Source organism: Epinephelus fuscoguttatus, linkage group LG17 (assembly GCF_011397635.1).
Source record: "Epinephelus fuscoguttatus linkage group LG17, E.fuscoguttatus.final_Chr_v1".
Lineage (NCBI taxonomy): Eukaryota > Metazoa > Chordata > Actinopteri > Perciformes > Serranidae > Epinephelus > Epinephelus fuscoguttatus.
Window position 1 is genome coordinate 17,862,409 of NC_064768.1, and position 15,494 is coordinate 17,877,902.

The 15,494-nt window shown below is 42.2% G+C and overlaps 2 protein-coding genes across 2 annotated transcripts; one reads left to right on the forward strand and one right to left on the reverse strand.

The window, feature by feature from the left end:
- Positions 1-371: 371 nt before the first annotated feature.
- Positions 372-12,747, forward strand: LOC125905071 (double-strand-break repair protein rad21 homolog A-like). Its single transcript, XM_049602886.1, has 14 exons — positions 372-693; positions 2,555-2,744; positions 3,305-3,434; positions 3,890-3,989; positions 5,064-5,170; positions 5,319-5,528; positions 5,696-5,818; positions 6,139-6,267; positions 6,435-6,658; positions 6,738-6,894; positions 7,101-7,246; positions 7,398-7,610; positions 7,774-7,857; positions 8,851-12,747. Exons 2-14 carry the CDS (start codon positions 2,601-2,603, stop codon positions 9,040-9,042), a joined length of 1,959 nt encoding a protein of 652 aa, XP_049458843.1. The 5' UTR covers positions 372-693; positions 2,555-2,600; the 3' UTR covers positions 9,043-12,747.
- Positions 12,748-12,869: 122 nt separating this feature from the next.
- Positions 12,870-15,477, reverse strand: utp23 (UTP23 small subunit processome component). Its single transcript, XM_049602887.1, has 3 exons — positions 15,014-15,477; positions 14,748-14,922; positions 12,870-13,919 (listed from the first exon to the last, which is right to left on the reverse strand). Exons 1-3 carry the CDS (start codon positions 15,199-15,201, stop codon positions 13,521-13,523), a joined length of 762 nt encoding a protein of 253 aa, XP_049458844.1. The 5' UTR covers positions 15,202-15,477; the 3' UTR covers positions 12,870-13,520.
- Between the last annotated feature and the right edge of the window lie 17 nt (positions 15,478-15,494).

The window sequence follows — 15,494 nt, forward strand, 5'->3', positions numbered from 1 at the left end:
TTAAAGATCTGACACCGTCTTCCAAAACTGCTGTAGTTAAGCACAGTTTTAGGGTGTTAGGGTTTGATATTACATGCAAAATATGATGCATTATTACTGATTGAATGCCATGCACATCCACACAGGTGTTGGCTGATTAAAACTACTCATGTTGGAGCTGTGCAAAGCTATGGAAGTCATCATGTACTATTAACAATGATAAAGCTGTTATTTGTTTGACAGCAACATAACAAGAGAGCTCCTTAAATTCAGAAAATCCAATATCATGATATCTACATTAATTCCAGATGGGCAAGTCTGCTTTATGAGTACTTGTGGTTCTTTATGCAGGCCTATATTTGGGTGCCAGTACTTTTGCTGTAGGCTATATGATAATTTGATGTAGCCTAGGCTATATTGCTATGTTTACCTCAGTATAATATCTGAATGCTTCCTCCACTACCGATGCCACACAGGCAAAGCTTAGCATCCCTCCCTCCGTCTCTCTGTCTCTCCCATCAGCACCACTCTGCATCCTGCTGAGTTTTTCAACCCCTCCAATCCTTCCAGGAGGAGAGAGACAGGGAGAGTGAACGCCATCTTGTTTATTTTAGTCGGAGGAGGGGTGGAAACACAGCCACCACCATCACCATCAGCCGCAGCAGCACCACCACCACGGCCGGCTGAAGGAGAAAAGCACCAAACGGCTCACCGGTGAGTGTGTCAGGTTTATGATTGATACGGTTTCTATTCAGTGTGTCGGAGGACACAGAAACACGCTGGTTCTGCGGTGCTCAGGTCTGCTGAATGACGGCGGCTAACGGTTAGCATGTCTGCAGCATCACCTGTTGTGACCCGGGGGAGAGCGAGCACCGTTAATACGGTGTAACGGAACTGTAACGTTAACGTGTAACGGTCGTGTCCTTTCAATGACATTAACGGTTAAAAGCATGTCCTCTTTTCCCCTCATAATGCTGGACGTTACTAGGGTTGCCATCCGTGCCTTAAGATATGGAATTGTCCCGTATTTGACAAGTAAATGGTGTGTCCCGTTTAGAATCAATACGGGACAGGTTTTCTGTGCACCCCTCCTCTTCCACTGCATGAAATACGTTTTCACATGCTTGCAAAGACAAGAGAGATATCACACCAGAAGAGTTTCACGAAGGCATGGCGGAGAAATATTAAATTAGAATTTGAATGACAGGCCTGTCACTCAGCGTTAGCGTTGCCATGGTTACGGAGACTGCGACGCTCTGGACCGCCTTTAGCGCGCTCACTGACCCGCTGGCTGACTGACTGATAAAGTTAGTGAAGGTCCCGGATGTTAAACTACTGAGCTTATGGATTTATAAAGCCTCACTGAATCTGTTTTATATATCTCAGTAATTGTGGAGCTGAGCGCACATGCACAAGTTTCGTTTACACTAAGAAATAGCCCACAGATTGCAAATTTTCAAAAAGTTTTTCTGGTTACTTTTGGGGTTTCTCTCTCTCTCTCTCTCTCTCTCTCTCTCTCTCTCTCTCTCTCTTTTTTTTAACTAATTTTGTTGTTTTTATTTTTTTCTTTTTACTAGGGTTTTTTTTTGGGTCATTTCTTCTTTCATTGCTCATTGCCTTCTTCCCCTGTTTTTAAAAGAAATCAAGCCAATATGCTCGAGTTTTAAAGGGTTAAAACAGACTTTACAAATTGCTGCACAATTCAGGATGAAAACAAAAGATTAAGAACATGGAAATAATGGCTCAAATGTAAGCTAATTTAAAATACTGGAAATAAAATCCACCAGGCATAGGCCAAATAATTTTTTAGGCTAAGTCTAATTAAGCGTATGAGTGCGCCTACAAATAATATTCTAACAACTGCAAGTTGCCAGTTACACATAACCAACTTTAGCTACCTGACAGACATATTCATAGATGTACAATCATAGCAAATCAATATCCACGTTAAAACTAAATGATGTAACGTCACAGTAAAATGCAGTTGGCTATGATAAGGTAGTTTTCAGTGGTGGAAGAAGTAACATTTGGGGAGAACGGGGTTGGTTGTCACACTTTTTACTTTCATTTGAATCCCTCAAAAACTATCCTTAATGGATTCCCTTTCAGTGTGTAATGGAAGCCTAAAGTGTCAGATAGGAACAGAGTGACCTCATTCTGCTGAAGCCTATTATGTTCAAAAGATATGGACAGTCAAATACACCTTTTGCACTTGTGACAACCATCCTCGTCATTCGGTTGGTCGTTGTTGTGGTGTACAGAGCAGAGTGGGGAACTCTGAGATGACAGTACCCAGTCTCACCACAATTTGCCAGGCTATGTGGTCCTGAGTAGTGTTTCCATACCTAGCCATGGTTTGAAAATGTCTCAATTAATCAACTTGCACCCTGCTATGAACTGCCGTCACCACTCGCATTTAGTGAGACAACCATGTCTGCATCTTCAAAGAGTCTGCTTGCAAAAGCTCAGACGACACAGTGAATGTGTCTTTTCAACTGTCAGGCTTTGTTTACCTTTTCAGAGTTGTGATTTCAATCATTTACAGTACGCTGTCTGTGTTGTTTTCTCTCTCCAGGCCTTCCCCTTTCCCCTTTCCCTTGTAGTGAGGAGGCGCTGAGACGATGTTTTATGCCCACTTTGTCCTCAGCAAACGTGGGCCGCTGGCCAAAATCTGGCTGGCGGCCCACTGGGACAAGAAGCTGACCAAGGCGCACGTGTTTGAGTGCAATCTGGAGAGCAGTGTGGAGAGCATCATCTCACCCAAGGTAATTTCTCAGGGTCTTCACTTTCACAGAACATGATTGGTTTAATTGGCCTTTCTTTGTTACAAGCCATTGTTTATGCATTTTTGGGAGCTGATTGCTATGCAAGGGCTGTCTTTTTTAGTCTATCAAGACTGCCTGTATCCTCGGGCTCTGCATGCAAAGACAGTTTTAAATCATCTAGCACAGAAACTTATTCACTGATTGTGTCTAACAGAAAATTATTCCCACAATTTTTTATAATCAATGGCTGTTTATTAAGTAAAGCTATCAAACATGTTGTTGTATTGTCTCACAAATTGAAAACCGACAAATCCAATTACTTTACAGATTAATAAAATAACCCTTAGTTGCAGCTCTGGTATCATTATTGGAATTGCATCTCGTTACTGTTACTTGTTGCTGAGACACAATCAGTGGGACCACATGAAACATTTTATCAATTGTAAATCAGACACTAAGCAATAGCAGTGTCAATTTTGGTCTATTGACTTTGTATTAAAAGCTGCAGATTTATTTGATATTATTGCCATGGATCTTTTCTGCACATTTTATCGTTACAGGTGAAAATGGCTTTACGAACATCGGGGCATCTGCTGCTGGGAGTGGTGAGAATCTACCACAGGAAGGCCAAGTACCTGCTGGCAGACTGTAACGAGGCTTTCATCAAGATCAAGATGGCGTTTAGACCAGGTTGGGGGCAAAATGCAACTTATAAGTCAAATAAAACTGTCAGCAGTGACAGACTCTGTGCTTTCCTCTAGTGGTGCACATGCAGTGTCAGTCAGAGACTAAAGCCTTTCTTAGGTATATCTTAATCTACACAGATGTGTGCACACATGCCAAAATTATATTATATATTTTCTAGTGTATAATTATGACAGTGTGCAGAGTTTATACATATTTACATCTAAAACAATGGCATGCACATGTTGACTCTTTAAGAAAACATGTTTGCACACCTACTGTACATACACATATATACAGTATAAATACACACATTTATTCCTTCATCTCCCCCCATATAAGCAAACAGAATATTCCAAATGTATATTTGTTACATTTTTCTCACCAGTGTGTCCATCTGTTCTCAGTTTTAAGTCTTCATCCACATGCTGCAACTCTCTTCATACATTGTGGTGTTTCAGGTGTGGTGGATCTTCCAGAGGAGAACAGAGAAGCAGCCTACAACGCCATCACGCTGCCTGAGGAGTTCCACGATTTCGACCAGCCACTACCAGACCTAGAGTGAGTCCTCTGTCCGTCTGTCTTTTCCTGAGAGAGCATTAAGTAAAAAAAAAGCTAGAAGCTATTTTGAACAGTGCAAACTACAGCGATCAAAACAAAAGCAACTTTAATTTTAATTTTATTTATTACATTGCCAACAGTAGATGTCACAGTGGTGAGTGCAAAGCAAGAAGAGATAGGACCCAAACGCACACAGAAACAGTTTAAAGATTAACTGACAAAGTGGAGGTACATGAGCTTAATGGCATGGGTGGAAAAGTCCAAATAGAAGAAACTGAGTCCATGGTTAAACAGGAATAGGGGCAGGAAAAATATCCAGGTTTCCAGTAAAGCACAGGTTTCAGGATTCAGGTGCAGGTGGCTCAAAAGCAACAATGACAATATGGCAACTGACTGAGGAGAAGGGGCTGGTGTATGTACTGCAGGGCTGATGAGGGAAAGTGGAAACTGGTGAGCTTGCTGGCAGCAAAGTTCAGGGGAGTATTCAGCCCCGACAAAATGTAGTAAAAACATTTATTTAAATGGAAATAGTGGTGCGATTAACACCCTGTTGTGTATGTTAAACAAGTGCACTGCCTTTTTAACACCGCGGGGTTTACATACACGTTGCTGCTGACTAGGTAACATCTGGCTCACCCACCAAATGAGAGAAAACGTACCTCAAAGCATCTTTCACACTGTTTCTAGATGTGCCGTTTAGCCCGGGGACCTTGGGAAGTGGAAATGTGGCTGCAGAGGGACAGTTTTCTTTTTTAGTATATTTCTGCCTGTCATGTTGATTATTTATAAATATTGTAGAACCATGCGTGATTTTGTTTTTCAGTTGGCAGAGTTGCATGCTGGCTCTCACGCTTGCTCTCCACCTGCATGTATAACTCATCCCTATCTTCTGGAAAATGTAGGTAATCACTGATAAATATGAAGAGACAAGACAGCTGAAATGACAAGCACTTGATCACAGAACAACTGCTGGAAGGCACTCCAATTGCGGATATACTTTAGCAGCACATTTCATCCTTTTCCACTGTGCTCTTCCAGCACTGTATTGAATTGACTGTGGTGTGTTTTGTACAGTGATATTGACGTCGCTCAGCAGTTCAACTTGAACCAGAGCAGAGTGGAGGAGATCACTATGAGAGAGGAGGTGGGCAACCTCAACCTGCTGCAGGACAATGACTTCGGTAGGCATCTTTCCTCTGAGCGTGCCTGTTATTGTACAGTAATGATGTGCCACTTAATGGTGTTTCACTCTTAGCTGACAGTGTAACTTCCTCCACTCACCCACATTCCTCACTACATAGTGTAAAGACATGCATTTCTGTTGTGCAGCTGACTTTGGTATGGACGACCGGGAGATGATGCGGGAGGAGAGCGCGTTCGAGGTGGACATCATGGCAGCGTCGGCTTCCAACCTGCTGCTGGAGGCTGAGGGTGGAGCTAACGCGATGGCTGACAAGTCCAACCATCTGGAGTACGACGATCAGTACAAGGATGACTTCGGAGACAACCCCATGGAGAGCAACGAGGGAGGCATGCTGGGTAGGATCCTCTCAGTATATAGGCGCTGATGTTAGTCAATTTGAATGATGAATGTTGATAGCGTGCGTCAACATGTGTATTTGAATTTTTTTGGCATTTCGATGGACTGTTAATTGAAGTGAATTATCTTGACTGCAATAACTGGATGACCTTATCTCTCTGCGTAGTGGACAAGCTGCTGAGTAACGAGGATGGAGGAGGCATCTTCGACGACCCTCCTGCCATCACAGAGAGCGTGATGATGCCTCAGGATCATGGAGACGATGAGGATGACTTTGACGCTCTCTCGGGTCAGTTCCACAAATGCCTCAGCGGTATCTGACAAAAGCCACATTGTTTGATGTTTCATGTTTCCGTCTTGTCTCCTTGTTAATGTTACCGCACTGTTAACCCTTATTTTGTCTACATCCTTTACATATAAGTTTACTGTCTCTTCAAAATAAAAGTGCCTTCATGTTCGTAGGAAATAACAAATCAAATTTAACACATGATCAACTGTGCATTGGCATCATTTACACATTGTGTAGCAATAGCTTTGGTTCCATGCTATTAACGTCAACCTATAGATCATAATATGAGTATCCATCATGGTGTCATCATGTGTTGTTAGCGGGAGCTCCAGATAGTCCAGACTCAGGCCCAACAGAGCCCCTTCCAGCCATGGCAGACCAGACAGAACAGACCACGCTTGTCCACAACGAGGAGGAAACCTTTGCCCTGGAGCCAATTGACATCACAGGTAATGCAGCTGGTTTTAAGAGACCATTTCAACACCTGCTGTAAACTGCTATATAAGCTATAGACAGGAACAATGTGTTTATATAGAAATGACATTTGTGCTCCAAACATTAGAGCTATTTTGGTTCACTGAGCTGATTCATCTCTGTCTCCATTTGCACTCTGTAGTGAAGGAGACCAAGGCGAAGCGTAAGAGGAAGCTGATTGTGGACAGCGTGAAGGAGCTGGACAGTAAAACCATCCGCGCGCAGCTGTCTGACTACTCTGACATCGTCACCACCCTGGACCTGGCACCTCCAACCAAGAAGCTGATGATGTGGAAGGAGACGGGAGGAGTGGAGAAGCTTTTCTCACTCCCTGCTCAGCCTCTCTGGAACGCCAGGCTGCTCAAGGTAACAACAGTTAGAGGTGCACAGATATTCAAGGGTAGCTGTACACAGTAGAATTAAAATACCGTATGTTTCTTTCTAGATGTTCACAAGGTGTCTGACTCCTCTCGTACCGGACGAGCTGAGGAAGAGGAGGAAAGGTGGAGAGGCTGACAGTCTGGATGAGTTCCTCAAGGATCTGGAGAACCCGGAGGTGCCCAGAGAGGAAACAACAGGACACCAGCAGAGAGACATCATGGGTAAGAAATGGGTCCTTCTGTACATTTGTGCAGGATTATTTGTGGAAAGTCATCACAGAAACAGTGTGGATATTTTGAGCTTCATGTATTACGTGTTTTCTATTCCTTGGTGTGGGCCAGAGTTGTCGTAGTTTGTTGTAGTAGTGTTCCCATGCACAAATATATTTGTTTTTAACATGTACAGTGTGTCCTCATGTCCCCTCCAGACCAGACCATCATGGAGGAGGCCAGTGTTCTGCAGACTTCAGCTGTGGAAGGCAGCAGGACGACGCTGGACGATTCGGCCATGCCCCCTCCATCTTCCCAACGCGGCCTCAAACGCAAAGCCCAGGACACAGAACCAGCTCTGCCTGTGAGTACAGATGTCTTTATGTACTGAAGCAGATACATCCTGACACCTGTGAGACTTTTCTAAATCTGAGATCACCCCGTATTTAATGTCAGGGCTCCAATAACTCACTAACTGTTCTCTGTCTTTGTACCCTCTTACACTCTTTCTCTAGATGGGAGCTTTGGATCAGCAACAGCAACAACAGCAGCAACAACAGCAGCAGCAGCAGCAGCAGGGGTCCAGAGCCTCTGATGTGCCCCAGCAGCTGGAGCCATCCAATGTGGATCTGCCTCCAGAGGAAACCACCAACATCAGCCAGCTGATAGAGCTGGACCTGCTTGGCGACAAGGACAAGAAGAAGAACGATGATGAGTCTGATGAGGAGGTGAGATAGAGATTCCCAAAATTGTGTATTGTGCACTTTTCATCTTTTTATCAATTTATTCACAGTGAGTTAACAGATCTTTGACACAGAGGCATGTTGTCCAGGACTTAACAATAGAAAGCCTCGATTGTTTGTCGTGTTTGTAACTGTGTTTGTCTGTCAGGAGGAGGAGGCACAGGGAGGAGACCAGGACCAGGAGGAGAGGAGGTGGAACAAAAGAACTCAGCAGATGCTCCATGGCCTCCAGGTTTGTATGCATTATATACACTTACTGGCCACTTTATTAGGTACACCTGTTCAACTGCTCGATAACACCAATAGCTAATCAGTCAGTCACGTGGGAGCAACTCAGTGCATTTAGACATGTAGACATGATCAAGACGACCTGCTGACGTTCAAACCGAGCATCAGAGAGGGAAAGAAAGGTGATTTAAGTGACTTTGAACGTGGCATGGTTGTTAGTGCCAGACGGGCTGGTCCAACAACATGTTGAACCTTGAAGCAGATGGGCTACAGCAGCCAAAGACCACACCAGGTGCCACTCCTGTCAGCTAACAGCAGGAAACTGAGGCTACAGTTCACACAGGCTCACCAAAAGTGGGCAATAGAAAAGCTTTGCCTGGTCTGATGAGTCTGGATTTCTGCTGCCACATTCAGATGGTAGGGTCAGAATTTGGTGTAAACAACATGAAAGCATGGATCCATCCTGCCTTGTATCAACGGTTCAGGCTGGTGGTGGTGGTGTAATGGTGTGGGGGATATTTTCTTGGCACACTTTGGGCCCCTTAGTACCAAGTGAGCATGGTTTAAACTCCACAGCCTACCTGACTATTGTTGTTGACCGTGTCCATCCCTTTATGACCACAGTGTACCCATCTTCGGATGGCTACTTCCAGCAGGATAACGCTCCATGTCACAAAGCTCAAATCATCTCAAACTGGTTTCTTGAACGTGACAATGAGTTCACTGTACTCCAGTGGCCTCCACAGTCACCAGATCTCAATCCAGTAGAGCACCTTTGGTATGTGGTGGAACGGCACTTTTGTGGTTCGACATGCAGCTTGAGACTTAAGATTTCTGTATCTGGTGACATGTAGTTTATCATCAGCTGCCTAAAGTGAGAGCAGCAGGTAAGGGACAATAATACAGTAGATTTATAAATCGCACTACTTGAATGACTTTAAAATATGTTTTTGAATGAAGCTTTCCCCTCCTGACTCTCTGTCTCACCTTGCCACAGAGGGTGATGGCCAAAACAGGCGCCCAGTCGGTCGGTCTGCTGGATCTGTGCAGGAACAACAACAAGAAGCAAGCGGCAGCTAAGTTCTACAGTTTCCTGGTTCTGAAGAAGCAGCAGGCGGTGGAGCTCGTACAGGAGGAGCCTTACAGCGACATTATTGCTACGCCTGGCCCTCGCTTCCACATCATCTAAAAACCACAACTTTGTACTTCAAAAAGGAAAACAAAAACTCTTCGGTGTACACCACAGGACTGTCTGTCTGTTAAAGATGGTATCGGCGATTCTAATCCAACACACTTTGTCAAATTTAGCAAATATCTCCTCATAATCTGCGAGCTGTCTGTTCTGTGTGTGATCTAAAGAAAAAGTTCACACACAGCCTGACAGACATAAGAATGTAACACAAATAACATTTAAGATATTACTGGAGCTTCTGAAGGAGCACTAATGGGACAGTCTATCTATTTGGTTGTTGAGTTCAAATACTAACAATCCTTCCCCAGAATCGCAGACTCCACCTTGAAGTTTTATTTATTTTTTTGAGTTTGTTGACTTTGTTTTGTATATGTTGTGGAGTTTTATCTTCTGTCTGCAATATTTTAATGTCAAGCAGTGGTGGGAGGAAAGAGGTCTGAGTAACATGGTTGGATTAGAAAGAGGTTTCTTCCTTGAAAAATTCCACACGGACCAGGGAACTTTCAAATGGACTTGTATTTGTACAGCCCCTTTCTAGTCTTCCGACCACTAAAAGCAACTCTAGATGTCCCATGTACCCATTTACACACACATTCACACACTGGTGGCCGAAGCTTCCATACAAGGTGCCACCTGCTCATCAGGCAGACATGCACCCACACTCACACACCCATGGAGGATCAAACCTTCAATCTTCTGATTAGTGGATGACCTGCTGTACCCATGGATGTATAAAGAGAACTGGATATAGTGTTGTAGGTGGAGCACTGTTCATTTTCCGCATATAAAATTACCCGGATGATTGGCACTGCGTCCGCACTGTGTGGCCAATAGAGCAGGTGAGTATACACTTCTGTCATCTGAGGCGGCTACTTCGATTTAGCACTCTGTTAACTTGATTGGGGATAAAATGATTCAGTCGTGTGACTCTTCTAGATTTTCTACTGTTATTTTGGAAAATCGCAATAGTGGAACATTTTGCAGGGGTTGTAGTGCTCAAAAAAATATATCCACCGATTAAAAGACATCTTTTCAGCCATGCAAGTCAATGGGAAAAAGTCTTTTTAGCCTGCAGGGCATCACATGATGGTGTAATTACACTGTTTGGCCACTATGGAAATTGGCATCAAAGCTCAGTGCACCTCCTGGAGGCCTGAATTTGCTCAGTAGCGCATGAAGCCAAAAAAGTTCAACTTCTCGGTTGTAAAGTTCCCTGGATCTTCCACTTCATTGCGCCCACAGGGCACGCACACTTGAGGCTTTGCTGGCCGAGCAGGCTACTTCCAGATTAGCCCTCTGCTAACTTGAATGGGGATAAAATAACGTAATTGTGCACCTCTTCTACATTTTTGAAATGTAAAATCGAACTGAATGCATCAAATCTCAGTATTGAAAGGACTTAATTTGCCAGGGCTGTGATGCTCAAAAAAATGTATCCACTGATTTACAGGCATCTCTTTTCCATTGTAAATCTATGGAAAAAGTATTTTTGGCCCCAATGTCAAATTGGCTACAAAGTCCGCTAGCTAAGTTAGTATTAATTTAGCGAGCACTGTGTATTCCCTTCTTGTTTTGAGTTGCTGCCAGCTCTTATTTTTCTAAGCAGATGTCACCAACTTTTCTTCCCTGTTGTGTTGCTCTGCCACAGCCCCTAAATTAAGAGGAGTCTGTTTACGGTGGGAGTGAAAACTCCATCAGCCATGTTACTTGGAGACTCATCTGTCCCACCACTGAAGAACAAAAGTTCTCATGTACACTGACGTTAGCCAAAAGGAGCATGCACTATCTCCAGACTAGTCTGTAAGAGTACGTTTAAACAGTTACTACAATAGTGATTTTGCAGACTCACCCAGCAGTTAATTATTATACAACTGTAGTGTAGCACTTTAAGCATTACAAACTCAAAAACTGTCATTTTTGCAAATGCATTGTTTGCATCATCGGCTGTTTGCTCAAAACTACAGTTGTGTCCGAAGCATTTTTTTAAATGTGCTGCTGTTGCACACTATTCTCCAACCATGTAACGCACAAAGGAAATAGAGATACTCACTAGGGCTGCAACTAACAGTTATATTAAATGTGGATTAATCTGTAGACTGTTTTTCGCTATTAATCGATTACTTGTTTGATCAATAAAATGTGAAAAATGTCGATCAGTGTTTTCCAAAGCCCAGGATGATTTGTACACAACCCACAAATATTGAGTTCACTCTCACAGACGAGTAAAGAAACCAGAAAATATTCACATTTAAGATGCTGGGATCAAAGAATTTGACTTTCAACAAACCAGTTAATTGATTATCAAATTAGCTGGTGACTAATTTAATAGTTAACACCTAATCTTTTAATCTTTGCAGCTCTAATGCTCACAGCTGGAAAAATATTCAGCTGATGTGGGTGCTGGTCCAACTGCTCCAAGGACACTTGATAAAAAAAAAAATAACTATTACATTTTTGAACAAATATAATGCTAAGATTAACTGACAGTAGCATTCAAAAACTGCAGTGTAATTAATGTCCAACCACACACTTATTTTATAATTTTTATGGTGATTTCTTGTATACAGACTCCAAAACTTTAAAGGTTGGTATATAGTACATACTGTATATAATTAGTGTGTAACTATGACACAGCTCATAAGAAGCATCAGAGTTTCAACCTATAGATGATGTAAACATCAGCGGTCTGTTATACTTGCATGCTTTGCCCTGAAATATTTAGGGGTTCAAGCCTGGGTTGAAAGTGAACCCTATTGTTTTGTGCTGTTTTAGTAGTAGTAGTAGTAGTATTCAGAAATGTTTTTGCAAATGTCCGTAAGATGGTACATCATAGAGACATGAAATGTTCACCAATAATTGGAAGTTCCTCAAGAAATACAATGCCAATCGACTTGATGGTGGTGCTAGAAGAAATTTTGATTTGAAAGGCCGCCCCCTTCGCACCGTATGTCAGATTGACTTGAAATTCGACACACATGTCCAGCTGAATGTGCTCTACGGTATCTTCAAGAACCATTAAGGTCCATCTGACTAGATTTTCCACCATTTTTAATTTTTTTAAAAACGCATTTTTGACATTTGCTCCTAAGCAGTAGGTCTGATTGGCACCAAATTTTCTGTGGATCATCATTAGATAAACCTAATCAAAAGTTATCAAAAGCTTTTTGATACGTCATTGTGTTTTGATATTGACCAATGACATTTAAAGGGGGCGTGGCTCAGCACATAACTCCAGAACCTCAGGGTCAATCATCACAAAACTTGCACTAGAGGGCAGCACATATGCAAAACATGGGCATGCAATTAGACAAATCAGACTAGACATCGGAAATTGATAGTCCAGTCCAGTCACTACAGAACTTGCAGGGTTTGTGAAATAACAGTGAACCATGTGTATTAATTCATTTTCAAATCAGTCAAAAGGGGGCGCCAGCTGTTACAAACAAGTGCAATGGCCTTCCACAAAATTTGGCCATAAATCAATGACGGGTTTTTCAAACATCAACAAACTTGGTGGACTTTAACTAAGCCATTAAAGCATGTCCCTAAAATGTTTCTGGAGTTGACCAATAGGCAGTGACAGAGTTTCCAAAGAAGAGCGTGGCCCAGTATAGATTTAAACATAACTGAATGAGCTTCTCTCTGATTGTCATGAAACCTGTTATCTTAATGCAGACATACTTAAATGTCAAAGGTCTTGATCTTACCCAGGTTTCAACTTTTAAAGATAATGACACAAATTCAGTGTATCCAGTGTCTTTTATACATGGATAATCATTTAATGACAGTAATGTGTAACTTATGAGTGTAAATCAAGTAGATACTCTGTTCTGTACACATTTATTGATGTAATACATATCAAAAGAATGAACTGGAGTTTTTTCATTTGAAGCTTGATTGAAAATGACTTGATATCACAACCAAGTGAAGTCTGAATGGACATATTTGTTATAAACATTGTCATTTGGACTCTAAACTCATCGTATGAGAAAATATCAGACATCAAAAATCACAGCACCTGCTGAAAAAAGAAGCAGACCACCAAGTCATCGTGAACACACTTCTTGCTTCTGCAAAGACAGCTGAATGTATTGTTTTTGATATCTACTTCCATATAAACTGTATATCATGTAATGTCTGAGTGCATCGTATATCATCAACCATGTGCCTGTAAACCTGCTCTTTTTATTTTATATAAAAGCCACACAAATCATCTCTATCTCAAAAATATTACTATGTTTCTGAACAGTTTCAGTCTTATGTCTGTTAGTCCTGGGTCCAGCAAACTGTTGCAACATTTTTCAAAAAATACCATGAGCAGAATTTTAAAATGCAGTTTTGTGTGACAAATACTGATTTATTCCATGAAATAAAAAAACAGAGCAGTGTCAATTATTTAGGATTAGAACCATGAATTTTCAAATGATATTTATGCAAAAAAACAAACTGGGTAAAGTCTCTGTCTTCCTGCTGGACTATGTTTTTGTAACAGACGGAGCAGATGCGTCTCCTCCCTCCATCTTTCGTTTCTTGTGTCTACTTCTTTTCTTCTTCTCCCCCTGCTCCGTCGTCTTCTTCGGTGGTGTCGGCCCGCCCTTCTTCTTTTTCTTCAGGCAGCTCAGAGGGTTAGGATTGCTCTGTTTCCTCTTCCTCTTCTTCCCCCGACGCTCTCCGTCCCTCTGGCCGATACCCTGCTCCTCCTTGAGGCTGCGGATGCTCTGCTGCTGGGCCGGGCTGACCAGCTCTCCCAGCTGGACGGCCTGGACGTGGTCGAGGGACGTCTGGCAGGGCTTGTCCAGCACGATGGTGTTGAGGATGATGTAGAGCAGAGGAACACCTGGGATCTTCTTCAGGCCTGCGGTTACTGTGTGGTCCTGGAGAACACAAATACAGTAGAATAACACAACATGAATAACACTCCATTTAGACCTAATTTATTCTGTCCTAAGAAACTTCTCTTCCTAGACTTACCAGTGATTATATGGTATTTCCTTAACTGATATTTAACTAGCTTGTAATATTTTAAGAGGTCCAGAGTTCTTACACTTGACAAGACCAATGACCAAAATCTATAAATTAATATTTCTGGGTTCATGTTGATAGGCATGCTTTTGTGGAACAATATTAATCATACCCCTACCTATTACTCTCAAATGGTTTTATTTTGCCTCCCACTCTAGCAGGCATGTAAATCTTTGTATTTAAGTGCCTATTGATTTGACAAGCTCTACATGTGGGACTCTAAAATAATGCTTATTTAGGGGAAGATACTGCATGCTGTAGAGTTCAATACGGTAAGTTTGTTAACACTTGTATGCCAGTTTATTAGGTATACCTACTTAAATTGATAGCTAAGTAATGTAATACAATGTCCCTGAAAAATGAGCACAATAATCCTCATGAACATAGGATTTATTGCAGGGTTGTTGTATTGTGAGTGTACCTAATAAACTGGCAACTGACAACATGTTAAAACCCATTAACGGTGCCAAGCTAATATCTATATTTGCTGTAGATGCCTAGTTAATATCTAGTCCATCTCCAGTTAGATGACGATGTTTGAGTCAGACATTCACTCACATATAAACTATGTGTTTACAAATTCTGATTTGCAACAATAAAACATTGTAATTTCTCTTTTCATTTTCCCCCTGGGTGATGTGATGTGTGTGTCTGTGTAGGTGAGCTCTCATTTTATTTACCTGTGTAGCAACAAAGTAGTGGTGTGGGTTCGTCTCTTCCAGCATGGACAGCAGACACTGTGAGGCTGGGACAGGCTCCTTGAAATGTGGACATCTCCTCACCTGGAACCTCTGCAGGATGATTTTCGCTCCGTACAGCTCTTTCCCCAGAGTCTCCAGTTCCTTCAGTGCACAGCTGAAAACAAAAAGTAAATGATGAGATGTTAGATTAGGAGTTTACATTGAACCTGTAAGCACATAACACTGCAGTAAGTGGATGCACTCACGATGTAGTGCAGAGCTGCACCTCTCCCATCAGGTATTTGGGCATTTGCTCTTTAATCTGGATCTTGTTTTTTAGCGCCGCCTGACAGAAGGTCCCATCGATGAGGATCTGAAATGGTTCCCTGAAGCTGAAGTTGTATTTGTAGAAACTTATTGTTTTCTTGGCTTGTTTCTGTCGCTTGATCTTCATGGTGGCTGCTCGCTGAAGTCACAGGACTGGAAACTTCTTGTTTTCTCTTTTAACGTTAGTGACGCACTTTAAAATGTCCGCCGCGGTTAAAAATTATTCTTCCGGTTACAGTGGCTCGTTTTACGAATGTCTTTCATGACATTTTATTAAATTATCACTATCTAACACTAAAGCATGTGTATTTCTAGTGTACACAACACGCTTGTAGTGCTGGCTTCTCTTGATTCCGGGCGGAAACAAGACATACGACAAAGGTTCCGGGTTAGCGCCATAGTAACAAAAACTAATTTTAT